This window comes from Haliotis cracherodii, unplaced genomic scaffold (genome assembly GCF_022045235.1).
Source record: "Haliotis cracherodii isolate W230 unplaced genomic scaffold, xgHalCrac1.p SCAF_1, whole genome shotgun sequence".
Lineage (NCBI taxonomy): Eukaryota > Metazoa > Mollusca > Gastropoda > Lepetellida > Haliotidae > Haliotis > Haliotis cracherodii.
The window spans coordinates 1,246,293-1,273,566 of record NW_027266264.1 but is presented as its reverse complement, the minus strand read 5'-3'; the positions used below and the strand labels follow the sequence as shown (position 1 = coordinate 1,273,566).

Here is a 27,274-nt window from a genome sequence, read left to right as displayed (position 1 = left end):
ATCCATTTAGAGGATATCAAGGCATCTTTCCACAAATCGTCCTTTGAACATATTTATAATTACTAAAACTATTGGTGTGAGTGTCATTATGAACGCCGTCATGATACAACAAACTGAGATAATATCCTAAAAGAAGTGTACTGTCATGTATGATTACTTTCTTTACAATCTTGTGTTATAGGCATGAAAGTGTAATACATATTTAGATAATTAAAAGGAAGTTATATCTATAAGTCATAGAAATAAGAGGGAATGTATACCAGGTATTATAACAAGAATTGGCACCATCTTAGAGTGTGGGGACACACTCTTCGTCAGAACGGGGGTCGTAATATAGGCATGAAATAATGGTAATTAGCAACTCATTAAGACATCTACAGTAATTATATAAGTAGGCAATATGAAGGGCTAAAACAGTAAGATATAGGTATAACACATGGGAAGATATATTGAGGGCAGGCGATGTTGGTGTTGAAGAGCACAGGAGACATACTGGGCCACTAGTAACCAGGGGTGACAATAGTGGGTCGAGGGTCGGAGTACCAGAGCAAAACAATAAAAGTAGCATAGCAAGGGAATGTGCAGGCTGCCAGAGACAAAATAGATTGGGAGAGGAAACGTGGAGGAAATTGCCCTCGGGTTCATATATGGTTTTGGGGGGGAATAGTCCAGATTCCGGGGGTTGAGGTGGTCACATTACCACAAGTCCTAAAAAGGACCTTGAGGTTAGTCAAGAGTGGGTTAGAAGGATCTAGTGTAGGGGGGAAAGGTGACTGACAATGATACATGGAAAAATGAGTAGAACTGTGACGTAGGTACCGGTTTAAATAGGGGGAAAAGCCCCCAGATCGAGAGAGCGGCTAGAGAGCGGCTAGGGAGCGGCTAGAGAGCGGCTGGGGAGACGACATCTGGACTGGTACTCCGTTCTCGGCTTGTTGTCACGATCTTTCGAACCAGAAACCAAACTTGAGCATCAGCATTTCAACTGAGACTGAAGCTTTGCGGCCGAAGTCTCGTATTTAAGTGACAAATAGAGTGGGTTGACCGGCAACACAAAGTGGGAATAAAAGCTGTTAAAGGAAGATCACTCTTTGTGCTTGTTGGAGGAACTACGGTAATAGGTCCAAGGCCCTCGGGTACTGACATTGTACCTCTCGCACACCCCAGACTGTAAGCACCAAGAACGAGGGGATTCCCGTAGTTCAGGTGAAGAGGTAACCAATTGCCACCTTTAATTGATAACAATTACCGGCGATTAACGTCTTAAAATTACCTTGGACACTTGATACAACAATTCTAAAAGTAATCACTCATGAATATTAAATGAGATATCATGGTACTGGAATGAACACGGTTTTTTGCCTATGTTTGCCAAAGACCTTTGTTTAGCGGCAGCGAGAACTTGGATCTGATGTAAATGAGATTGCGTTTTTTCGTCCTGGTTGTCGGCAGCTTTCCTCACACCAAGGACAGATAACTCTAAACCGCTGACCTACCCTACTGAAAAAGATAGGTTTAAACTCCGATTTCTCAAAGAAAATTAATTTGGAAAACTATCGAAAACAGTTTTTCAAGTAAATGAATGATAAACGTACTTACCCATACTTCAAGACAATAATTACTTTGATAAATTTTGACACATGTTTGAACATGAGCAAAGTTCCACTTATCGCAGTTTTTCTTTGACTTTGTCTGTAACCAATTAAATCATACACGATGAATGGCACTGAAGTTTTCCAACTGAGGCCCTGACCGAGCATACATGTTGATCAATGCACATGCAATATGTCATAAAGGCACTGAGTGAAGTCGAAGCGGTATCACATTCTAGTGGAGGGCTTTATGAGTGGGTCCCCTTGAGAATATTTTCAGGAGGCTTTGCTGCTTATTAAACGGTTCATGTTTTCGAGATCGGCTGGACCACCCCGTGTGTGCATGCACGGTATCACGTATTCTTATCTTATCGTAGGCGCTGTCACATCTCCAATACTTTGTATAAACTGAACACCATGCTACATACGCTTACAACTGGACGGAAATAATTGAACGCAAGATAGATTAATTGCCAGTATCCTTACATTTGCAGATAAGGCGATATCATGGCCACCAAACAAAACTATACCAGAGTCGTTTTATGTGTTGTATACGATTGCAGTGACTCATTCAATGCCCGACTGACGCTCGGAACAGCTGCTTGTCTTTTTTATTACCAGTCGAGAAGATGTACATGGGATTGTCAACCATCCATCCAGGTCAGTACCCCACTGACGACAAGCTACGTCTGGTTTTACGCTGTACAAGTGAGTAATCTGCACTCGGGCCGACCTCAATGCTGCCTTTATCTATGTTTGTTGTTTAACGCCGCACTCAGCAATATTCCATAATAATCGAGTCTTGACCAGACAATCTAGTAATTGATATCATGAGCATCGATTCACGCAATTGGGATACGATGATATGCATCAACCAAGTCAGCGCGCCTGACCACCCGATCCCGTTAGTCGCCTCTTACGACAAGCATAGTCGCCTCTTACGGCAAGCATGGGTTGCTGAAGACCTATTCTACCCCGGTCGTTACGGGTCCTGCCTTTACCAAAAGTGAAAAAAATCGTTGGCGAAGACATTACAGCCAAAATAAGAAAATACCGCTAGCCCCATGCAAAGTGATGTCTTCAATCTTAATGTCAATAAACACCCCTCTCACTCCTAGTACTCCCCCCACAACCCACCCTACAACCCCTCACCAATCTCATACCCATCTGCATCAACAATTGTCCCTTAAAGCCCTGAGGGTGGGGATAAGACCCTTGGCTGGTCTGCGAATCACGTGGTAGGGTTCCCAGGAGTCTGTGGGTGCAAACACTCCTCACCCCCAGAGCGGCGTCCTGGGGGGAGTCTGTGGGTGCAAACACTCCTCACCCCCAGGGCGGCGTCCCGGGAGGAGTCTGTTGGTACAAACACTCATCACCCCTAGAGCGGCGTCGCGGGGGGAGTCACCCCCAGAGCGCAGGAGCCGTAGGACCCAGCCACTGATCATGACACATTACCCAAACAGCCTCAGTCTGGCGCATGACCTACATAGCAGCTGTGGGTGTCGTTCCAAGCGGAGCGTCGTGGTTGTGAAGCTGTCTGCTGTCTTTGGTGTACACCAGGTAAGGTTTCAGTCAAACTCCAACTTTGAAACGCGGTTTCTTTTTCTATCGAAAATATGCCTCACTGCAAAAGTCGGGATCATCGATATGTTTAAATCTACTTTGACTTCCATTACACAACCTGTGCCTCTTATACGCTGAAATGAAAACCCATATCTTTCGCGTATTGGTGACCTAGTTTCCCATATCAGAGACCTCCGTTTGATATTGGCGACCTACTTTCAGATACTAACGCCCTATTATAAACCAGTTCCAAATGTTGAATCCTGACAGTAGTACCTCCATCACTGCAACAAAGAAATATAAATTCGCAATTTTGCATCCAATTTATTACACATGAAATGTAACTCTAGCACCTCTAGGAGAACGAAGTGTACAGTTTTTGACATGTGAAATGACTTCGTTGTGCTGGAGGTGCTAGAGTACATTTCGTATGTAATAAATTGGATGCAAACATTGCGACTCCTTGCAGGGTCTTTGACGTCACCGAAAGTAAAGTGTGTGTATTGCTTTAAAGCATATTTCTAATATTAAACTAAAACACCTAACGTTATATACATGACTAAAGCTAGTGATTTGGCTTGTGACGCTTTCTACACAATAAAAAACGTTAGGCGTACATATAAGGGGAATACACTTATTGGAGATTTTCCCACATCGCTCTCGTGGCAAGTCCTGACACAACCGCGGCATCAAATACTGTGTCCGCGCGCAATGGGTCATAAGGCAGGACTATCTCATACACATGTGTTTCGACGATGTTTTGATCCCAATGTTCGAGAGCATTAATACATGCTTAACACTGGTAAGTTGTTAATAATGAAGTGATACAGATCTCAGACTTTTACCACTTTGGGGAAACCAACGAGCACGGGTATGATGCTGATAAACCTAGAAACATTATGGCGGCGAACCGGGATTAGAACCCACGATCATAGTTGTCTTGGGTGCCCAAGGGACGCAACTCTGCACAGCGAATTTCGGTGCCTCAGACGACTAAGGAAACCGTGCCCCCAGTGATAATGACCGACGATTTGTTTGTTCTACACCGTGAGGCCATGCCTGTAAAGTGTATTTGTCAGACGTGTTGTCTGTTTCTTGACGCGTAAGCTACTATTAACATTCTAAAACATACGCATTTCGAGGTTTGTAAGTGCAAACACGGGGAAAGGGTTCCGCCGAGGAACATGCAGGATACAAAGCAACATGCGAAGTTTCATCGAGCCAGTTTTGTTTTATCAGAAGAGGAATCTAAATTGACTGAGTATTGTTTTATGCTGCTTTTAGCAATATTCCAACAATATCACAGCGGAGGACACCAGAAATAGACCTCACACATAGTACACATGTGGGGAATTGAACCCGTTTTTTCGCATACTGTACAATGTCCTGTGCCCTGTCCCGTGTGATGTCCTGTGTCATGTCCTGTATTATATCCTGTGTCATGTCCTGTGTCATATACTGTGTTATGTCCTGTGTTAAAACCTGTGTGATGCCCTGTGTCATGTCCTGTATCATGCCCCGTACCATGTCCTGTGTCATGTCCTGTGTCATGTTCCTTGTCATGTCCTGTGTTACGTCCTGTGTCCTACCCTCTGTTATATCATGTGTTATGTCCTGTGTCATATCCTGTGTTATGCCCTGTGTTAAGACCTGTGTGTTGTCCAGTGTCATGTCCTGTGTTAAGTCCCGTGGCATGCCCTGTGTCATGTCCCGTGTTATGTCATGTGCCATATCTCGACTCATGTCAAGTGTTAAGTCCTGTGTCATATACTGTGTCCTGTCCTATGTGATGTCCTGTGTCCTGTCCTGTGCTCTGTCATGTGCCATGTCCTGTGTCATGTACTGTGAAATATCGTGTGACATCTGGTGGTTTTTATGTCAACATGGAGTAACAACCAGTTTAATTGTTAACTGGCTGTGTCAGGAAACGTCTATGCCTAACCTGGGTGTAACGAGCAACTGCAAGGTACCCTGTTCGGATCAGTATTTCAGTTATAACACATGGAGTAATATTTCAGTTATTACACGGATCAGTATTTCAGTTATAACACATGGAGTAATATTTCAGTTATTACACGGATCAGTATTTCAATTATAACACACGGATCAGTATTTCAGTTATAACACATGGAGTAATATTTCAGTTATTACACGGATCAGTATTTCAGTTATAACACATGGAGTAATATTTCAGTTATTACACGGATCAGTATTTCAATTATAACACACGGATCAGTATTTCAGTTATAACACATGGAGTAATATTTCAGTTATTACACGGATCAGTATTTCAATTATAACACACGGAGTAATATTTCAGTTATTACACGGATCAGTATTTCAATTATAACACACGGATCAGTATTTCAGTTATTACACATGGAGTAATATTTTAGTTATTACACGGATCAGTATTTCAGTTATTACACATGGTGTAATATTTCAGTTATTACACATGGAGTAATATTTCAGTTGTTACACGGATCAGTATTTCAGTTATTACACATGGAGTAATATTTCAGTTATTACACGGATCAGTATTTCAATTATAACACACGGATCAGTATTTCAGTTATTACACATGGAGTAATATTTCAGTTATTACACGGATCAGTATTACAATTATAACACACGGATCAGTATTTCAGTTATTACACATGGAGTGATATTTCAGTTATTACACATGGAGTGATATTTCAGTCATAACATTTTTGGTTTGATTTGTTGTTTAACGCCGCACTCAGCAATATTTCAGCTATATGACGGCGGTCTGTAAATTATCGCGTCTGGACCAGACAATCCAGTGACTGACAACATGAGCATCGATCCACGCAATTGGGACCGATGACATGCATCAACCAAGTCACCGAGCCTGACCACCCGATCCCGTTAGTCGCCTTTTACGACAAGCTGTCGCCTTTTACGTCAAGCATAGGTTGCTGAAGACCTCTCCTACGGTCCCAGTCATAACATATGGAGTAATATAACAGTTATTACACGGAGAAGTATTTCAATTAAAACACACGGATCAGTATTTCAGGTATAACACTTGGAGTAATATTTCAGTTATAACACACTGAGCAGTTTTTCAGTTATGATACACGGAGCAGTATTTCAGTTATAACATACGGAACAGTATTTCAGATATAACACACGGAGCAGTATTCCAGTTATAACACACGAAACAGTATTCCAGTTATAACACATGGAGCAGTATTTCAGTTATAACATACGGAGCAGTATTTCAGTTATAGCATACGGAGCAGTATTTTAGTTTAAACACGGTGGCATTGTTCTTCGATACTGCACGAATCAGTAATGTACACACTAGGATTTATTTTTAAAAAAATGTATGATAACAGAATTGGAAATTGTTTCTTGATAACTGTTGGTAAAATAATTTTGAATTGTCCATTTTTGCAGAGTGCACCAAATTAGTTATCATTTCTTATCATAGTTATCATATATTGTATTCAAGACATTTTATAGTGTTATATCTTCTAAGGCCTAACATGTTTCACAGAGACGTTCTGGTTTTTTAATACGTTCCAATTTCAATTTATGTTTACTTACACGAGGTTTATAGAAATGTGACCCATGAGCATTGTTTTTACAATTACAATGGGTAAGATAGTTCTCACTATTTATAGACTTGGCCAACCTGTATGTTCTTAACTTGCTTTTGCATATAAGAGAATCCATTAATGAATCCTTGAACATATCTTGACATTAGGACTGGAGTTTATTTACAGTGGAATTACTACATTTATTTGTGTTAATTATTTAAAAAGATGAATGGATGAATCCAGGTAACATTTTGACCAGAAATATTTATATTTACTCCCAAAGCATGTTTAAGAATGACATTTGTTGAGTTATCAATATTTTTAACATTGCAATATCTACGCCACAATCTTTACAATGGTATAACACTAATGGTTCTATTAGGGTTTTAAACAATTTTATTGCTAACTTCATCAGGATGTCATCATAAAAAAAACAGATGGTTCCCGTGGCTTTCCTTGAGAGTATACAACTTTTTTAACTTTCCATTTATATGAAGGTGTATTCCTAGATATGTGAATATATCAATTGTGGCTATTGGATTTCCTTGTGCTGACCATCTTGTGACACTGTTGCCTTGTATTGAGCTTTCCAAAGGTAGCTCCATTTGGATAACGAGCTTTGGTGATGATCTACAGCCTTGTCGAACATCAATATTTGAAGCAAACGGTTTTTAGCTGGTAGGATGGGCGCAAGGATTATAAGGACGATAACAGGTTACCATTCCTAATAAGTATGTCCAGCGACACATTTCTGTGTCAACTGTGTCGAAGTTTCTTTTGTAAAATCGTCGAAGCAAGTATAGATATTCTTCCGCTTACTTTTAGATTTATCAATCAATGTTCTGAAATGTTATCTGAAGTTCCGAAGTCTTTGCGGCAGCCAGATTGCCAGGGATCTAGGATGTTGATATCCTCTGGACGTTTGATGAGTCTGTTATGTAGGATCTTGCAACATACTTTACCAAGGCTGTTGCTGATGGCAATACATCTGGACTTGTTTGGGTCAGTTTTTGTCTCCTTTTTAATAGAGTGTCACGACAACGGGTGTTGTCCATTTACTAGGATAGTGGTCTGATTTGAACACATCATTGAATAGCTAGCAGAACGAATCTAATATTACAGGACAAATTGATTTTAGGAATTCATTAGTAATGTTGTTAAAGACTGTACTCACGTTGCATTTAAGTTCATTTACGTAAACCTGAACTTCACTCGCAGTGATTTTCTTATGTAAGAGACTGTTGTGGTATGTTGTAAGTTGCCTGAATTCCTGATAAAATAATCTGGGTTTTTTTTTTGTTTGTTAAACTTTTGTTCTGCATCATTTAGAGCACGATTCATAAAATGAGATCACGGAAAAAAACCGGCAAAAGGTTAAAAGGAAAAAGCGACCGAATCTGTTTCATGATTCAGCAAGTTGAACTATAATGTGTTGTGTGACTCTCCTTATGAGTGATTGATTATAATCTTTCCACTACGTGGTGAATCGACACTCGGCACACACGCGTTGTTTACAGGTCACAATGTATTTACATTGCTGGCCGCTTACTGGCTTAACCCCTGACCTTAGACCCAGCCTACCCCGCTATCAAAGCACCATGTGAGTTACTTCCCCGACCATCCAGGGTGTTTAACAGGTCAGCCTGATGGAGCATACATCATGTCTATTGACTGTAACAGCACAGAAGGAAGTTACACGTGTTTTTGCAAAGTGTCGGTTTCATTGCACGCAGCCGCATTTTATGGAAATATCTAGGATTCAGAAGAAACCATAAGTTGCGAGTTTTCATTAAAGGAGGTAGAGAGTGTGGTAGTGGAGGAAGAAGTGGTGTAGGTGGTGTGGGGGGTGGTGTGGGTGCTAGTGGTGGTGTGGGTGTTGATGTAGGTGGTGGTGTAGGTGGTGGTAACGAGAATGGTGGTGGTAGTGTAGGGGAATTGGGTAGTGAGGGTGATGGGGTAGTGGGGATGGTAGTGGCGGTGGTTGGATAGTGATAGTAAGGATAGCAGTTTATACAACCTCATCTGCTCATGCAAAGATATTGAGGCGGTCGGGTAGCCTAGTGGTTAAAGCGTTCGCTCGTCACGCCGAAGACCCGGGTTTGATTCCCTACATGGGTACAATGTGTGAAGCCCATTTCTGGTGTCCCCCGCCATGATATTGCTCGAATATTGCTAAACTCTCTCACTCACTCATGCAAAAATAACTTTAAATGTCTGTTAATTCAATAATAATTAAATGGATAGAATCTTTTCTTGTAAACAGACTACAATTTGAGACTGTAAATTGTATCAAAACATCTGTGACCTTCACATCTACGGTTAATTGTTTAACCGTTAAGTTTGCAGACGAGGAAGCGCTGGTCGGATTCTTAACACAGTCTGAAATTGATTATCGCTCCCAAATTTCCAAATTTGTCCAACAGTGCAAGATTAATTCTCTTACTCTAAAATTAAAAAGACAAATGAAATGATTATAGAGTTCAGAAAAAAAGAATACCAAAACAAAATCTCCTCCTGTTATTATTGACAACGTAAATATTGATTTGGTTGAACAGCATAAGTATCTTAGCACCATTCATTATTGATTTGAAACTCACGTGGAATGCTAACACGGAACATATTTATAAGAAAGATCAAAAGCGATTGTATTTCTTACGGAGTCTTAGGTATCTTAAACTTGATAATACATACTCTCTCTGTTTTATAGAACATTTATTCAAAGCATTTTTGTTTTTAATGTTAACATCTGGTATGTGAGCCTGTCTGTTAAAAATGAATCTAAACTACAAACAAAATTAATACAGCAAGCAAAATCCAATTTCAACACATCGGCGAAATTTATGAGCAGCAAACTGTCAAAAAGACGCGTAAGAAACTAAATGACAGCAGCCATATACTTCATTCCGAATATCAGTTTGTACCTTCTGGCCGCTGAAGGCCCATGGCGATGCTGAAAACAAACAGAGCCCGGAAATAATTCATGCCAGTCGGTATTAGTCTTTTAAATGAGTATCTGTTAAATACTAATAAACATATACTTTAAAATACCATTTCTTGTCGTCACTGTGATAGTGTTCAATTCTCAACATGTGTTTACCCGCGGTTATGTTAGTAAGTGTCTTATTTTCTTGTGTACATATTTGAATATCATATATTTTCTTTTTTTCATATTTCAGTGCTAAACATCTGTGCGATATAAATTTCGATTGGGATAATAATTAAAAGTATTTTATCATATAATGAGTAGGTTTCTCGGCAGGATAAAGCCAACGGATAAAAACGATATCCGTTGGGGTCATATGCGGATAGAGATGCAAATATCAAAGGTCAAGTAGGGACTACTTTCACTGTTCCCAAACAAACATGGCGTCGCCCTCGTCATTCGGCGATCGAGTCAGCATTAACAATTGGGAATCTGGATAAACTACAGGGAAAATTGCTATCATTATCAAAAGAACAGTCTAATATACTAAAATCAGTGTCTAACTGTGACGTAGCTAAGGCGTTTTATAAGTTTGGGCAACTTTGGAGATATAAATTTCGAAACAATTTTGTCAAGGGCACGAGGCCTAGCCAAGCGGCATCAGTAGCCATATGTGTGCTTGTAGACATCTGCGGCTTGAAACCTTCTCCACAAATTAAAATAGTTTGATTTGGCCGACATATGTTTGAATTGTTACCTTGTTTCGTTTTGTCGCTGTGTGTACATCTGACTACACTTGAGGTCTCATAGACTAGGGTTAGTGTAGCTTCCCTTTGACAAAGGGCAGTTACTCTAGCGGACAGACCGATGGATTTCCGCTAAAGGCAATTAAACATAATTGTTGTTTTGTGTATATGTTGCTTCGCCACTGTATAAGAAACAGATTTCTATTGGAACTATACTGGCTACTGTCAATGTCCGACTGACACATCACTTACCCTGTGACGTAATAAATATTAATGTGCGCATTCCAGGAAAACTCGCAATGTTTCGGTAATGTTTGTGAGAGAGGGAAAGCGATTTTGAAGCACAGAATTAAAGAATGACATTATATAATAAAGTGTTTATCACGCTTGTGTGTTTGGGGATGGTAAATATCCTGTATTAGGAATAAACACTATGTATTTAGCTCACCAAGGCTCGCTAAATACAATGTTTATTCCTAATGCAGGATATTTACCATCCCAGAACACACTCGCGTGATAACCTCAATATCTCTTATCTTAGTTGTGGAGAGAATGGTAGTGGTGGTGTGGGCGGTAGTTGGACGGTCATGATATTTAGTGTGTTCTTGTGTATATAAATCCGGCACTAACGAAGAGGTGCTCTTGTGTTCATGAATCCGGCATTAGTCGCAAGATGCTCTTGTATACATAAGTCCGGCAATAGTCGCAAGATGCTCTTGTATACATAAGTCCGGCAATAGTCGCAAGATGTTCTTGTATACATAAGTCCGGCATTAGTCGCAAGATGCTCTTGTATACACAAGTCCGGCATTAGTCGCAAGATGCTCTTGTATACATAAGTCCGGCATTAGTCGCAAGATGCTCTTGTATACATAAGTCCGGCATTAGTCGCAAGATGCTCTTGTATACATGAATCCGGTCTTAGTCGCAAGATGCTCTTGTATACATAAGTCCGGCAATAGTCGCAAGATGTTCTTGTATACATAAAACCGGCATTAGTCGCAAGATGCTCTTGTATACACAAGTCCGGCATTAGTCGCAAGATGCTCTTGTATACATAAGTCCGGCATTAGTCGCAAGATGCTCTTGTATACATAAGTCCGGCAAAAGTCGCAAGATGCTCTTGTATACATGAATCCGGTATTAGTCGCAAGATGCTCTTGTATACATAAGTCCGGCAATAGTCGCAAGATGCTCTTGTATACATAAAACCGGCATTAGCCAAGGTGTGCTCTTGTATACATGAATCCGGAATTAGCCAATATGTGCCATTGTATACATGAATCCGGCATTAGTCGCAAGATGTTCTTGTAAACATAAATCCGGGATTAGCCCAGATTTGCTTTTGTGTTCATGAATCCAGCATTAGCCAAGATGTGTTCTTGTATACATGAATCCGGCATTAGTTGGAAGATGCTCTTGTAAACATAAATCCGGGATTAGCCAATATGTGCCACTGTATACATAAATCCGGCATCAGTTGAAAGATGCTCTTGTATACATAAATCCGGCATTAGCCAATATGTGCCACTGTATACATAAATCCGGCATCATTTGAAAGATGCTCTTGTATACATGAATCCGGCATTAGTCGCAAGATGCTCTTGTATACATACATCCGGCATTAGTCGCAAGATGCTCTTTTATACATAAATCCGGCGTTAGTCGCAAGATGCTCTTGTATACAAGAATCCGGCATCAGTTGTAAGATGCTCTTGTATACATAAATCCCGCATTAGCCAATATGTGCCCTTGTATGCATAAATCCGGCATTAGATGAAAGATGCTCTTGTATACATGAATCCGGTATTAGTCAATATGTGCTCTTGTGGCCATAAATTCGGCATTATTCGTAAGATGCTCTTGTGGCATACATCCGGCATTAGTCGTGAGATGCTCTTGTATACATAAATCCGGCATTAGTTGAAAGATGCTCTTGTATACATGAATCCGGCATTAGTCGCAAGATGCTCTTGTGTTCATGAACCCGGCATTAGCAAAGAGTTGCTCTTGTGTTCATGAACCCGGCATAGCAAAGAGTTGCTCTTGTGTTCATGATATCAGGATTAGTCGCAAGATGCTCTTGTATACATAATCGGCACCCTGCCAACACCACGTGCGGTCTACAGACAATGCTACACATCCATTACCGCCTGCCAACATCCCAGGTGTTTAGTGCGGCGTGTATTTAAGTACCTCATATTGTTACCCTTACACCCTGTTGCGATAATAGCACATTTTCCGGCAACTGTGTCACCAGTAAATGTCAAATTGTTGATACGCTCCTCGTTATTAATACAATTTTATTCGTCTCTGTTTTGTCAAACTTTTCTACATTTGATATATTTTATTAGCATGTGTGAAACATATAGCTCGAACACTTTTCAACATACAGAGGCCTTTTGTATAACCTTCACGGTAAGAGGTGTTTCGAAGCAAAAGTGAAGATTGAATGTAGGAACACGACCAGCAGTGGAAACAAGTAGCGCGTTGTCACTGTGCCCCAGACCAGCAGGGCGTGCTGGTTTTATTGGACGACATCGTGAACTGATTACGGCTAACTGTTAAAATGAGATATTCTGTGTCACAACATGCAGACAGTTCCCATATATACAGCTAACAAGACGTCAAGGTTAAGGACACAACCTGCATCTATTAATCCAGTATTGTATACGTCCAGGGTTAACCCGTTATTACGCTACGTGCAGATACGTCAACAGACATGCCTGATTATATAGTTACGTATGTCTTGTTTAATTATTTTAATATTCAAGATGTCAAAATACTGCCAAATGTATTTCATATTTTCCATGAACCAGTTATGTGTTCGATCCCCGGCCGCGTCATACCAAAAGACATAAAAATATAATGCCTCTTGTTGTCCTGCCTGGCGCTCGGTATTAACAGGTTAAAACAAGGATTGGTCGCCTCGGGGTCAGTGTACTGTGTCTGAGTGGGGTATTCGGGTATTCATGTTAAACCTCTCAAGTCAACAGTGCGCTGGTGTGTGTGTGTCTGTGTGTCTCGGTGTGTGTATGTGTCTGTTTGTGTCCCTGTGTGTGTATGTGTGTCTGTGTGTATTTGTGTGTGCCGTGTGTCTGTGTATATATGTGTGTCTGTCTCTGTGTGTCTGTGTATGTGTGTGTGTCTGTGTCTCTCTTTGTGTGTCTGTCTGTGTGTGTCTGTGTGTGTGTGACCAAAGGTCAAGCTGTTAATCAGTGGTCTTGAGGCGAGGACAGGTGTGAAAATTCAGAAGCTTGTTAATAATGACACATCAAAATAGAGCCTGTGGTTTCAATAGACATAATGTGTACATAATCTAATCTCCGTGTAGGGTCTGCCTAGTCACTGGCTGCTTCGCCCTTGTGATACCCGGTCTAGGCGACACAGAAGCGCACGGCCACACACATCAGTTACTTATCTCTGCCAGATCTGTCGAGCAGGTTTACATACAGATTGAGGTCAGCTGTAAGCTCGTGAGTATCATGTCTGCGTGCTTGAATTGGAATGTAGTGGGTGGTACTATCGTGTCGACATTGCTCAAACATGCATCGAACCCTGCTAACATTACACAAAACACCATCACACAGCTGGCGTGTACAACCACAACACCTACAGTTACTACTGCCGTAAATCCATCACTGTCAGAACCACCACACAGCTGGCGTGTACAACCACAACACCTACAGTTACTACTGCCGTAAAGCCATCACTGTCAGAACCACCACACAGCTGGCGTGTACAACCACAACACCTACAGTTACTACTGCCGTAAAGCCATCACTGTCAGAACCACCACACAGCTGGCGTGTACAACCACAACACCTACAGTTACTACTGCCGTAAAGCCATCACTGTCAGAACCACCACACAGCGGGCCTGTACAACCACAACACCTACAGTTTCTACTGTCGTAAAGCCATCACTGTCAGAACCACCACACAGCTGGCGTGTACAACCGCAACACCTACAGTTACTACTGCCGTAAAGCCATCACTGTCAGAACTACCACACAGCTGGCGTGTACAACCACAACACCTACAGTTACTACTGCCGTAAAGCCATCACTGTCAGAACCACCACACAGCTGGCGTGTACAACCACAACACCTACAGTTACTACTGCCGTAAAGCCATCACTGTCAGAACCACCACACAGCTGGCGTGTACAACCACAACACCTACAGTTACTACTGCCGTAAAGCCATCACTGTCAGAACCACCACACAGCTGGCGTGTACAACCACAACACCTACAGTTACTACTGCCGTAAAGCCATCACTGTCAGAACCACCACACAGCTGGCGTGTACAACCGCAACACCTACAGTTACTACTGCCGTAAAGCCATCACTGTCAGAACCACCACACAGCTGGCGTGTACAACCACAACACCTACAGTTACTACTGCCGTAAAGCCATCACTGTCAGAACTACCACACAGCTGGCGTGTACAACCACAACACCTACAGTTACTACTGCCGTAAAGCCATCACTGTCAGAACCACCACACAGCTGGCGTGTACAACCGCAACACCTACAGTTACTACTGCCGTAAAGCCATCACTGTCAGAACCACCACACAGCTGGCGTGTACAACCGCAACACCTACAGTTACTACTGTCGTAAAGCCATCACTGTCAGAACCACCACACAGCTGGCGTGTACAACCGCAACACCTACAGTTACTACTGCCGTAAAGCCATCGCTGTCAGAACCACCACACAGCTGGCGTGTACAACCACAACACCTACAGTTACTACTGCCGTAAAGCCATCACTGTCAGAACCACCACACAGCTGGCGTGTACAACCACAACACCTACAGTTACTACTGCCGTAAAGCCATCACTGTCAGAACCACCACACAGCTGGCGTGTACAACCACAACACCTACAGTTACTACTGCCGTAAAGCCATCACTGTCAGAACCACCACACAGCTGGCGTGTACAACCGCAACACCTACAGTTACTACTGCCGTAAAGCCATCACTGTCAGAACCACCACACAGCTGGCGTGTACAACCACAACACCTACAGTTACTACTGCCGTAAAGCCATCACTGTCAGAACTACCACACAGCTGGCGTGTACAACCACAACACCTACAGTTACTACTGCCGTAAAGCCATCACTGTCAGAACCACCACACAGCTGGCGTGTACAACCGCAACACCTACAGTTACTACTGCCGTAAAGCCATCACTGTCAGAACCACCACACAGCTGGCGTGTACAACCGCAACACCTACAGTTACTACTGTCGTAAAGCCATCACTGTCAGAACCACCACACAGCTGGCGTGTACAACCGCAACACCTACAGTTACTACTGCCGTAAAGCCATCGCTGTCAGAACCACCACACAGCTGGCGTGTACAACCACAACACCTACAGTTACTACTGCCGTAAAGCCATCACTGTCAGAACTACCACACAGCTGGCGTGTACAACCACAACACCTACAGTTACTACTGTCGTAAAGCCATCACTGTCAGAACCACCACACAGCTGGCGTGTACAACCGCAACACCTACAGTTACTACTGCCGTAAAGCCATCACTGTCAGAACCACCACAGCAACTATAACCGCCATCTACACAACTGCAACCATCATTAACTTACAACAATCACCAAATCAGTTACAAAAACCACTACAGCATCAACTACATCAACCACCACAACTACAACAACCACCACAACTACAACATCCACCACAACTACAACATCCACCACAACATATACTACAACAATCGCCATAACATCAACTACAACCACCACAACAACTACAACTACAACAACCACTACAACAACCACCACAACATAAACTACAACAACCGGCATGACATCAACTACAACAACCACCACAACTACAACAACCTCTACCGGTCCCACTACAGCAACCTCTTACTCTACCGCTACAGCGACCTCTACCACCCAAGCAACCTCTACCACTCCAGCAACCCCTACCACTACAGCAACCTCTACAACTCCAGCAACCTCAACCACTACCTTCACCTCAGATACCCTTCATTTCGCGTGTGGGATTTCGTGTACGTATGTGTCTGCAGTCACGTGACCTCAGCATGATCCAGAAGGAAAATAGCAGACTATACTGCCCTGTTTAAATAGGCTGTTCAGCCTGTGCCAATTTTTTTGAGTGACTTGTGATAGCTTAAATGAAAGATTAGACATTGTAGTTTGTTCCCAATTTTTTGTTAGCCACAATCTGTGAAGTTATTGATTGCAGCTTCCCATGACTTGGCCCCAAGTTGAAGGCCGCTGTGTTTGTTTTGGCTGGAAACTTCCGGTGAGCACTGTTGACAGTGGTTACTGCGAAAGCCAGCTGGTGGATCCAGGCCGATGCTTTGCGTTTTAAGTGACGAGTGGCTGATTGGTCCGCACACAACAGGAGAACAGCCTACGACCGATAGTAACTATGGTGGGGTGTCATGTCACTGTAGATAGTGTGTGAGTGAGCGAGTAGGGATTAACGCCGCTTTTACTGCAGATAGCAAAGAAGGAAGGCAAAGAATTATGGTCAGAGGCCATCTGCGCGTGAGGTGAACAGGTTCGTCAATGACAAGCAGCAGTTGTTCATACTGCACATAATCTCCCACATGAACAGAGCGTTTGTAATCCGTCTCGAAATAATGGAATGGCGCCCATTTGATCATAATAAAGCTAAGGTTTGGTGTTATTTGACACCGCTGTCGGCATGTGTAGCTCACCTGCTTCTGCGCATGTTTATGGTTACACTTTCTCAAAATTATTTAGTCTCACCAAACTTGGTGTTGGACTCTCCCTATGAACAATGGCTTAGACCCTAACTGCGTGAAAGTCGGCTTCCAGGTTTTGAGCAATATTACCCGTGAAGATCCGGGTTAGAATGGGTCATCAGTAAACTATGCAACAAACAGGATCGGGAGGTCAGTCTCGCTGATTTGGTTATATATTTAAACAAACAACAACGTCTATTACACTATGTTCCAAATGATTGCAGACCAATGTTAACGGCTAACCTTGAACCCATGTAAACCGTGCTTGAAACTTGAGTTTAGTCAGACATTACCAACTTCGGAAACAGTATGTTGATGAGTATGTGGTGTTTGAACATTGTAACGTTAAAGCTGGAGATTGTGTGCCAAATGACTGGTTGTGTCTCATCAAAGCCAGCTTCTTGTTGTCCTGCCTTGTATATTCTGTGTCTGAGTGGGATATCCATCTTAAACTGCCGCATTGACACCACACACACAGACACAGACACTGACACAGACACAGACGCAGACACACACAGAGCCACAGACACACACAGACACACACAGACACAGACACACAGACACACACACACACACACACACACACACACACAAACACACAAACACACAAACACACACACACACACACACACACACACACACACACACACACACACACATAATTTGATAGAACATTGATCTAGTCTAAACTTCATTATGGATGCTTCATTTACGGTTCACCTGGTAAACCAAATGTCCGAGAACACCATTCACCGTAAGGGACTTCGGTTGTGTCTTGGAACATTTAGGACATCGCCCATTGACAGTTTGTATGTGGAGGCAAACGAGACAAATAAAACGGGCATTACAATATATTTTTTTATATCTACTGCTAAGCAAAATCTCGTGGAAGGTCAGGTCTAGACGTACTTTTGGATGCAGATAAGGGACAAACTCCAGAATGCCAATTTTAAGGAAAAACTTCGAGCAGAGTACAAATGTAGGCTTTAGAAACTCTGGAGTTCAGAGCCGTCCTTTTATATTCTTTTGGTGTTGATGATTGGACAAAACAAGAAATTCAGGATATTGACATCCTCACACTAAGAATCATGTCAGACAATAGATCCCATCACTCTCGCTCTTCCCTCAATCGCTTTTATTTACCAATCATAATGGGAGGGCGTGGTTTGATCAACGTTGGGGCTCTTCATGATAGAATCGTTTTGTGCACTTTTGCACACATTTATTGGTCTGATGATCCTCTTGTGCAGTATGTCAAGACTCATGATGAAAACAAGGCATTCCACAGTTTTCTAAAACGAGCCAAGGATGTGGGACATAATCTCAATGTCGGTGTTGATTTTGTTGATGGTTCTGTACTGCTGGACGGTACAGAAATGATTGTCAACCAAGCGAAGTGACATATCAAATCGGCCCAGACTCAGTTTTTCAAGGAGTAGCTATCTGAACGACCACTGCATCGAGTTTATGTGCAGTGTGTTGTGAAGATCAGCATTCCTGCAGAGTCGGACCTCGCTTTCGAAATGTCACGCTTGCATCTCAAGTACCAAGTTATCCGACTCCCCATTGTTCTTGGTGCCTTAGGATTGGTACCTCCCAATCTGTTGACTGACATTGGGAGAGTACCCTGGTTTGCTACCAGGAACCCTACTCATCTGACAATCTGGCTAATGCAGAATGCTGCAGTGATGGGGAATTTTCACATTCTCTGAAAAGTTCTGGGTGGGTTTGACTAGGCAGCGCTTCCTGGGAGAAGTCCCATTCACTGTCTGGGCTGCGTTTAGAGGGGGCAAGGGCCCTGAGCTGATGATGAGCCTTACCAAGCCAGGATCAACCAGACCCTTGTTCCTGATTGTTTTATTTTTAATCTGTACATTATGATAATAATGATAAATACAAAATTATTTGGAATAGACCTGTATGCAGGCCAACAAACCTGATCTTTTCCTTTTTTATATTTATATCATTGAATTTTCCGTCCCTCCTGTCCCTCTGTACATGGTAATAATACGATCAAGGTTTGACTTGTTTTATATTCACAGAAAGTATTTGAAACAGGTCTAAAAAAATAAAAGGAGTTGCTTGAACTGCTTGCATCTCCGAAAAAACCCAAGTTCCATTTGGTCAAAACATTTGATTTTTCAACTTTGTTCACCACTGTCCCATATGACAAACTTGACCGTTACGTATCTATATTCAGGGATGACTTCAACTTTCAACCAGTCAACTTTCTCTTTATGTCGAGCAATATTCCAGCAGCTCCAGCCTTTCGTGTTTGCATTTATCATCCAAAACTGGCTCCCATAGAAGATATCGTTTGTGTGATATCAAGTGATATCTACATTTGAAGACCATTGTGACATCTTTGGTGACCATGACGTCATAATCAAATGACCCTGCTCACTAATGGTTCTGCTACTAAAGCTGTTGACAGTACTTTTTACACTAAAGACACTGCTTATAACTGTCTTCAAAAAAGTTGGAAGAATGATGTTTGATGATAAATAACATTTCACCCAAGTGTCTTTTGATATCCAATATATCAACACTCGTTGATAACAGTGGAAAAACTCCGAGCCTTGACAAGGAGTTTTCCACTTTTATAAAAGAGTGTTGATATATTGGATATTAAAAGACACTCGGGTGAGATTCGCTATTTCGGAACTTTTGAGATACAATGGAACATGCTATGCTACCAAGATTTCAAAGAGCGTCTCTCGACTCTTGATCAGTTGTTTGATCAAGGTTACAACACTAAAGGCCTCAGTAAAGCTTTCAAAATGTTTCATGATAGACATGTGGAGGACATTTCCAAATTTAACACGTCAGTGACAAAAATTATGTCCGATGCAATTCCCTATTTTGTTCCCGTGTTTTTTTCGTTTTATGATGAGATTTCTACTGCACTGGTAAAGTGTTTGCTCACTTTATTAACATACGTCTAAGGTAAAGATATATCTTGCCATGAATGATGCAAAATTACTTATGAAGCGTTAAGCAATATCCATTCACTCCCAATCGCCTATAAGGACAGGATCATTCAATGTGTGAGAACTGGTCTGTGGGTAACGAGTATTCTTACCCTTTGGTCTTTGCTTCGTAAAAGTTGATAAAATACATTACATATTTCAGGTCTGACGTCATGACTGAACTTCAGGAAAAATATCGACGTAGTATCGGTAGATGGCGCTGTGCCGCTATAGCCTTGTTTCTCATAGCCCTGGCTTTAGTCGTCGCTCTTATTGCTGTCTCCATGATGAAGGACAGGAGGTTTGAACGCCAGGCGGCTGATGATTGTGGAGAAAGTTTTGGGAAGCCTGATATTGACACATCAGAGGCAGTGGACCCTGGGTTGTATGATGACCTTACCGTGAAGGAACTCAAAGCAATCCAGGACTATCTATACAGCCTGAAGATGCAGTTAAATCTCAAAAAGCCAGATAAAGCTGCAGTCAATGTTAGCTACATATATGTGTCAGATCTTCACCCACCTTTAAAATCAGAAGCTCTGGCTTACTTAAGTGGTTCTGGGCCTAAACCAGAAAGAAAAGCTCGAATAGTGATCTTCAGAGGTGACGCTGTCCCTCCTGTGTCAGAAGAATATATTGTTGGTCCTCTCCCAAATCCCAACAGTTGCAAATTGTTAAGCGTTCCAGGACGTAAAAATCCCGTTCCATATGCCTACAGGCCGGTAGGATATGTCGAGTTTGGATCATACTACTTGAAAATGTTCCCAGAGATAGACAAAAAGATTGGTTTTGTTTTGAAGGAGAGTTATGGTGCCACATTTTCAGACTGTGGAGACAGATGCCTAAATTTCTACCCAGCGCCTGTAGGGACTGGAGTAAGTCAAGTTAAGGTGAGGAAGATGTGGTTCACAACAAGTCACTCTATTGAATATTATGACCTAAATCCTGTTGATTTCCTGATGCTTGCTAATATTGATTCTCAAGACCCTACAAAATACTTCATTGAAAAGCTGGTATATGCAGGCCAGGAGTATGCCAGTCTTGATGATCTCGCCACTCAGTACAGAGCTGGATCAATCCCAAAATCCAAGATACCATTCCCCAAAAACGTCAAAGATTTAAAGTCTTCCTTACACAGGAGAGGTAACCCTGTCCCGACAAAACCACAGAGAGCTCCGCGAATGTATGAGCCTGACGGTAAGCGATACAGTGTACACCACCGTCATGTGGAATACATGCAGTGGGCCTTCGACTTCAGAATGTCCACTTTAAGTGGTCCACAAATTTATGACATCCGATTCAACAATGAGAGGATTGCATATGAAGTCGGTCTGCAGGAGATAGCTGTCTTTTATGCTTCCAACAACTCTGCTACACGTAGCGCTGATTACATCGACAGTGGTGCTCTTATTGGCACCCACTCTCAATCTCTGGTTCCAGGTGCGGACTGTCCCGAGACAAGTACATTCTTTAACTACTCCTATTTGGGCGAATCTTCTGAGGAGCCAGTTCTTCTCCAGAGAGCCTTCTGTTTGTTTGAACTGAACCAAGGACTTCCTCTTCGTCGACATCTGTCATACAGTAAGGTTGAGGGTGGCTTCTATTCCGGAATGGAGGACAATGTCTTAGTTCTCAGAAGCATCCTGACCGTTGTAAACTACGATTACGTGATGGACTTTATATTCCACCAAAGTGGAGCCATGGAGGTTCGAGTTCTATCAACAGGGTACATATTCGGCTCCTTCTATACTCCCAAAGAAGATCCGTATGGCTTCCAGCTCAAGGAAAATACCATTGGCAGTATTCATCACCATCTTTTCCTTTTCAAAGCTGACGTTGACATTCATGGACCGAGTAACAGATACGAGACGCTTGACATATCACGTGACGTTTCCCCCAATTCGCAGACGACAAACGACCCCAACTCTAAGTACTACCAGATTAAGTACGAGCGATCTCTCAAGCAGACAGAGATGGATGCAGTCTACAAGTTCAACTTTGAGAAACCAAGATATCACGTGTTCCACAACAATAACAACCCCACCAAATTTGGGGCAATCAAGTCTTACAGGTACGAGCTTGATCAGTAGTTTCACGCTGCACTTGTTTTCTCTCAGGGACTTTGTGTGTTTAAAGCATGAATTTCTGTCAGAGACTTTCTGCTTTATACATTTGACAGTTTTTCAAAGTGACTGGTACATGACGTATTTCTTAAAACAGTTTTTGAAACCCGGAAGTGATCATTATTAAATTATGCAATGGACCTTCTGGTGTAAAGGTGTACTAAATTTGTATATATTTTCAAGAAATGGAAATGATATAAATAGACCAGAATAGCATGAAACCTCTTCATTACTGAAACGAGATGAAGTTAATTGTGGCCAGACTACAACGTTCAGAATGCACTGCTGTGTCTCATTATGTTAGCCAGGAGCCTGGCACTTCAATCTCGCTTGAGACGGGAAATGCATGGTGTTCATACCTCTCTCCGTTGTATCTGACAATCGCTCATCAGTTTTCTGTACCGATTCCGGTTAACCAATTCTTCATTTTGGCAACTTGATCCGTTTTCTCCTTGGTGATTTTCTCCACAAGTCACCTGTACCCGAATAAAGTAGGTTTGAGTAGCAAGCATAGGTTCTATTTTGATGTGTCACTATTAACAAGCTTGTGAATTTTCACACCTGCCCTCGCCTCAAGACCACTGATTAACAGCTTGAACTTGGGTCACACACACACACACACACACACACACACACACACACACACACACACACACACACACGCTGACACACACTGACACACACTGACACGCAGACACAGACACACACCGTGTTGAACGTCCCACAGTACCCTGTTGTGTCCCAGCAGGATGGTGGTTGATGTGCATGTATAACACATAGGTTATATTTTGATGTGTCACTATTAAGAAGCTTGTGAATTTTCACACGTGCCCTCACCTCAAGACCACTGATTAACAGCTTGAACTTGGGTCACACACACACACACACACACACACACTGACACACACTGACACACACTGACACGCAGACACAGACACACACCGTGTTGAACGTCCCACAGTACCCTGTTATGTCCCAGCAGGATGGTGGTTGATTGTGCATGTATAACACATAGGTTATATTTTGATGTGTCACTATTAAGAAGCTTGTGAATTTTCACACGTGCCCTCACCTCAAGACCACTGATTAACAGCTTGAACTTGGGTCACACACACACACACACACACACACACACACACACACACACACACACACACACACACACACACACACACACACACACACACACACACTGTTGAACGTCCCACAGTACCTTGTTATGTCCCAGCAGTATGGTGATTGATCGTGCATGTATAACACACAATCTTCATTACAACAGGTACCACAGTGTTAAAATAACTATACATGAGAATTACAGTAAGGTTTGAGAATTGTTCGACATAACAGGGCATGATGTGATATAAATATATATGTAAGTTAGCTAGATATTCATTGTTGTTTTTTAATTCTCCCAGAATCCACCTGGATGGAATGACGAAAGTGCTTATCCCTGAGGACAAAGGTAACGAACCAGTTATTTCTTGGTCGAGGAATCAGATGACGGTCACCAAGTTCAAGGACGATGAAAGAGATGGCAGCTCCGTCTATGGAATGTTCGATTCCATGGAACCCACAGTCAACTTCACATCGTTTTATGCTGACAACGATGACATTGTTGATCAGGTAAAGATCAGATGTATTGTCTGTCTTAAAAAAGCACATCACTCTCTCCCTTGTAATTAAATGTGGGACATTAAATATGAGATATATAATTCGAAATGAATAAAACGTAGAATTACATAAGTTGGAGAGAGACATGAGACGTTCTGCCCTGAAGTTCTATTGCATGTTGTAGATAGTGTTCTCCAAAACCAGATGTCATAAATATTATCTGACATTGCCAATATATTTCCCCAAAACAGAGGGAATGTAATTATACCGGAAGTGCATTTAACGGTATTATTAATGTAGCTAGAACCACAGGAATTCCTGTTTCAAAGTTCTTCTACAAAGGACTTTCAATCAGGAATTGATGTTATTAAACCGGAAGTGTTTATAAATTTTTCTTTACTGTATAGGACATTTGTCTTCATTAACCTGGAGTGCTGATACCTTTGTCATTGGACTGTTTCAAACTTCAACTGTATTTGGGCACACGTTTTCCCAAAGAGAAGGTTATCTCATTCAACCGGAAGTGCTTGTTTTGAGGGCGGCTAGGGTCATAAGTTGTACTGCATTAGACAACATTATTTATCAAAGATGAATTCAGAGAAGTTATCACGGGTGTGTGTTTTGGGATGGTAAATATCCTGTTTCATGAATAAACAATATTTTTAGCGAACCATGATACACAATGGCGACAGCATATTTGTTTGTGAAAACTGAAATTAGTATCTAACCGACCTTTTATATGCATACTTATCCACAAATGACCCCAACAGATACCTTTTTTATCCATTGGCTTTATACTACTGAGAAACCTAACCATTACATTATAAATACAGACGTTGGTGAGGTCAGCTGTCATTTAATTTTGGGTCAGTGACAAAATGTGTCATGCAAACACCTTTCTAGTTAATTACTAGTTCAGATGTTGTAAACCGCCAGTTAGTAGTAATCCTGCCCTAATCACCATGTGGAGCGGAGTGGACTACTTGCTAAACGTCCATCACCGGATCGACTTCGCGTGTCACCGAAATCATAACTGAAATCCTAATAATGTTTCAGGACCTGGTGGCATGGATCAGTATGGGTGTCCATCACATCACCCACATCCCCCACACTGAGGACATGCCCATTTATGCGCACGTTGCTCTCATTTGCATGACATGGGTTAATGTTCTTGATAATTGATAAGAAATCATTGATGGCGATATATAGGAAACAAAACTCGTTCCCATTTCATATCAAGTTAATGTACCTCGTGAACTGTTTGTTTTTGTTTTACGTACATGTATGAACACTTTCAGGACCTGGTGGCATGGATCAGTATGGGTGTCCATCACATCCCCCACACCGAGGACATGCCCATCACCCCCACCCCCGGGGCACATCTCAGCTTCGCCCTGCTTCCCTACAACTATTTCGAGGAGTGCCCGTCCTCCCAGTCACGTGACTCCATCAGGGTTGAGTACAAGGACAGCCACCACCCCGAGAAGGGCGCCCGGGTGGTGAGATACGGTAACGCGGAGAAGCCACGCTGTATCCCCAACACTCCAGACTATGACGCAATGGTGGAACGAAACCCGTCGTGCGCACTAGAAACTTCCTACGTACACCACGAGGCGGGAGACGAATATGTGTCAGCCAACGGCAATAATGAGCACCATTAGACCAAAAAAGAGGAATAGTTGAAAATTGAATTTTGTCATCTCTCGTCATGACATGTAGTTGTAAATTGTATTCAGATAGTTCTGCTTGCGTCTGGAGTTTTATCATACGAATGACACAAAATGGCTTGAATGAAGATACCATGTATACACTTTGTGTCTTCTCTTGCTGTTGCCACGTGTCTTCAAGCATGATGTATGTTAAGAGTCTACGTGAGAAAGTCGTATATTTTCTTGTACACAAATACGTCTGAACACGTACCTGAAGTTTAAAATTATGAAAAGATTTTATCACATTGGTCATGTCTAAATTATGGTTGTGATCTCAGGTTATGTCATTCAGTCTGAATCGCGTCCATATCGTGATATCTTGGAAGTGTTCCTGATTACGTAGAGAGACACGGATATGGTCGTGTGATGGCGAAGAGTAAAGACATCAGATATTTGTGTGTAATGCATCAATAACAATGACACAATATAGGAATTGGTGTGTAGGAGCCTCTACAAATGGTTTCTGATCTTGTTCTGGTTATCAGCTTCATCTGCTTTTAGTATTCGGAAACAATTCATGATGAACACATGATTACCTACTTGTGGCCTTAGCACTTCATCAACTATCGATATACCCTAACTGGTGAAGATGATATCTCAAGACTTCTCGAAATGTATACATCACAGGAACTCGTTTTGAATGAAAAATTCAAAACCATCAATGATAAGCCTGCCTGCAAAATTTTGGGGTTGACAAGTAAATTAAAGCATAATTAAACATTTTGTAAGTAGACTTATGATTGAAGGTATTTAATTTCCCTTTACGACGTGTTAGTATTATCCACTTTGTTTTTTATTTTAACCTGTCAGGAACGTTTGCTGCGTTCATGTTCGTGACGTGTTGTAATTTTCAGCCTCATTTCTTGTTTACCTTTGCGCCAAAGCATAGGGTTGAGATCTGATGGCTGCTTTAAAATACATACAAGGTAAGGTGACCACAGATGAGTACGATGTTGTAGGCAAGGGTTTGTTTAGCAAGTGCTGATAGGTTGAAAAAGAAGTAATTATTAATAAATGCATTATGGAGGAGCTGTGATACGAACAGAGTGTGAAATCACTGTGGGTGTCACTATTTGTCTGTATGTATATAGGTGTGTGATTTTTTTCTGTACGAATATATTATGTTGTGCATGCTAACATCGAATTCCTGTGGCATATATGCAGACGTTTAATTGGTACTCAGACTATGTGTGTAATGCATCAATAACAATGTTGATGTAGACTCCTACTGTAAGATGAAAGAACATGGGTCACCTATTAGATAAACAGTATTCAGGATGTTGCATGCGGATGAATATCTTTGAATGTATTTTGATGAGATCTAGTCAATGAACCAAAAATCTTTTCCTGAAATTCCTTCTGAAACAGCAATGTCTGTCAAACACAAACATTGCATGGATGATCATTAACCTTCACGAAAGTTATTTTACGCCGTATTCAACGCGTATTCAACAGTGTTCAGTAGCTTGTAAATAGTTGTGGAAGCTGACGCAAGACACATCCGTGGCTGACAGCAGGAGCAATGAGAACTCTGACGTGCAATCAGTAACCACCCAATCCTGTTTAGATATCTCCTATAAGCCTGCAGTACTGGGGGCTATTGTAGCCTAAGATTTGTTAAACATCATTCACGCTGAGTGGAGTATCACTGTATCAAGATACTGTTGATGTAAAAATATAATGTTAGTTTTGATAAA

General features: G+C 41.8%; 1 protein-coding gene across 2 annotated transcripts; it reads left to right on the top strand.

Annotated features, from left to right (window-relative positions):
- The first annotated feature begins 3,071 nt into the window (after positions 1 to 3,071).
- Positions 3,072 to 27,274, top strand: LOC139471168 (putative amine oxidase [copper-containing]). Of its 2 annotated transcripts, none has more exons than XM_071253446.1 (4): positions 3,072 to 3,152; positions 20,298 to 22,205; positions 23,673 to 23,880; positions 25,167 to 27,274. In XM_071253446.1, exons 2-4 carry the CDS (start codon positions 20,308 to 20,310, stop codon positions 25,527 to 25,529), a joined length of 2,469 nt encoding a protein of 822 aa, XP_071109547.1. In that variant the 5' UTR covers positions 3,072 to 3,152; positions 20,298 to 20,307; the 3' UTR covers positions 25,530 to 27,274. The 2 variants fall into 2 exon arrangements, with proteins under 2 accessions (XP_071109547.1, XP_071109555.1); XM_071253454.1 differs by lacking the exon at positions 3,072 to 3,152 and adding an exon at positions 13,825 to 13,866.

Bases quoted from the DNA above. Each gene is read 5' to 3' on its own strand.
- LOC139471168 (XM_071253446.1), top strand. From the start codon at position 20,308: ATGACTGAACTTCAGGAAAAATATCGACGTAGTATCGGTAGATGGCGC. The intron at 22,206-23,672 runs GTACGAGCTTGA...TAATTCTCCCAG, and splicing joins GGGGCAATCAAGTCTTACAG to AATCCACCTGGATGGAATGA. The intron at 23,881-25,166 runs GTAAAGATCAGA...GAACACTTTCAG, and splicing joins ACGATGACATTGTTGATCAG to GACCTGGTGGCATGGATCAG.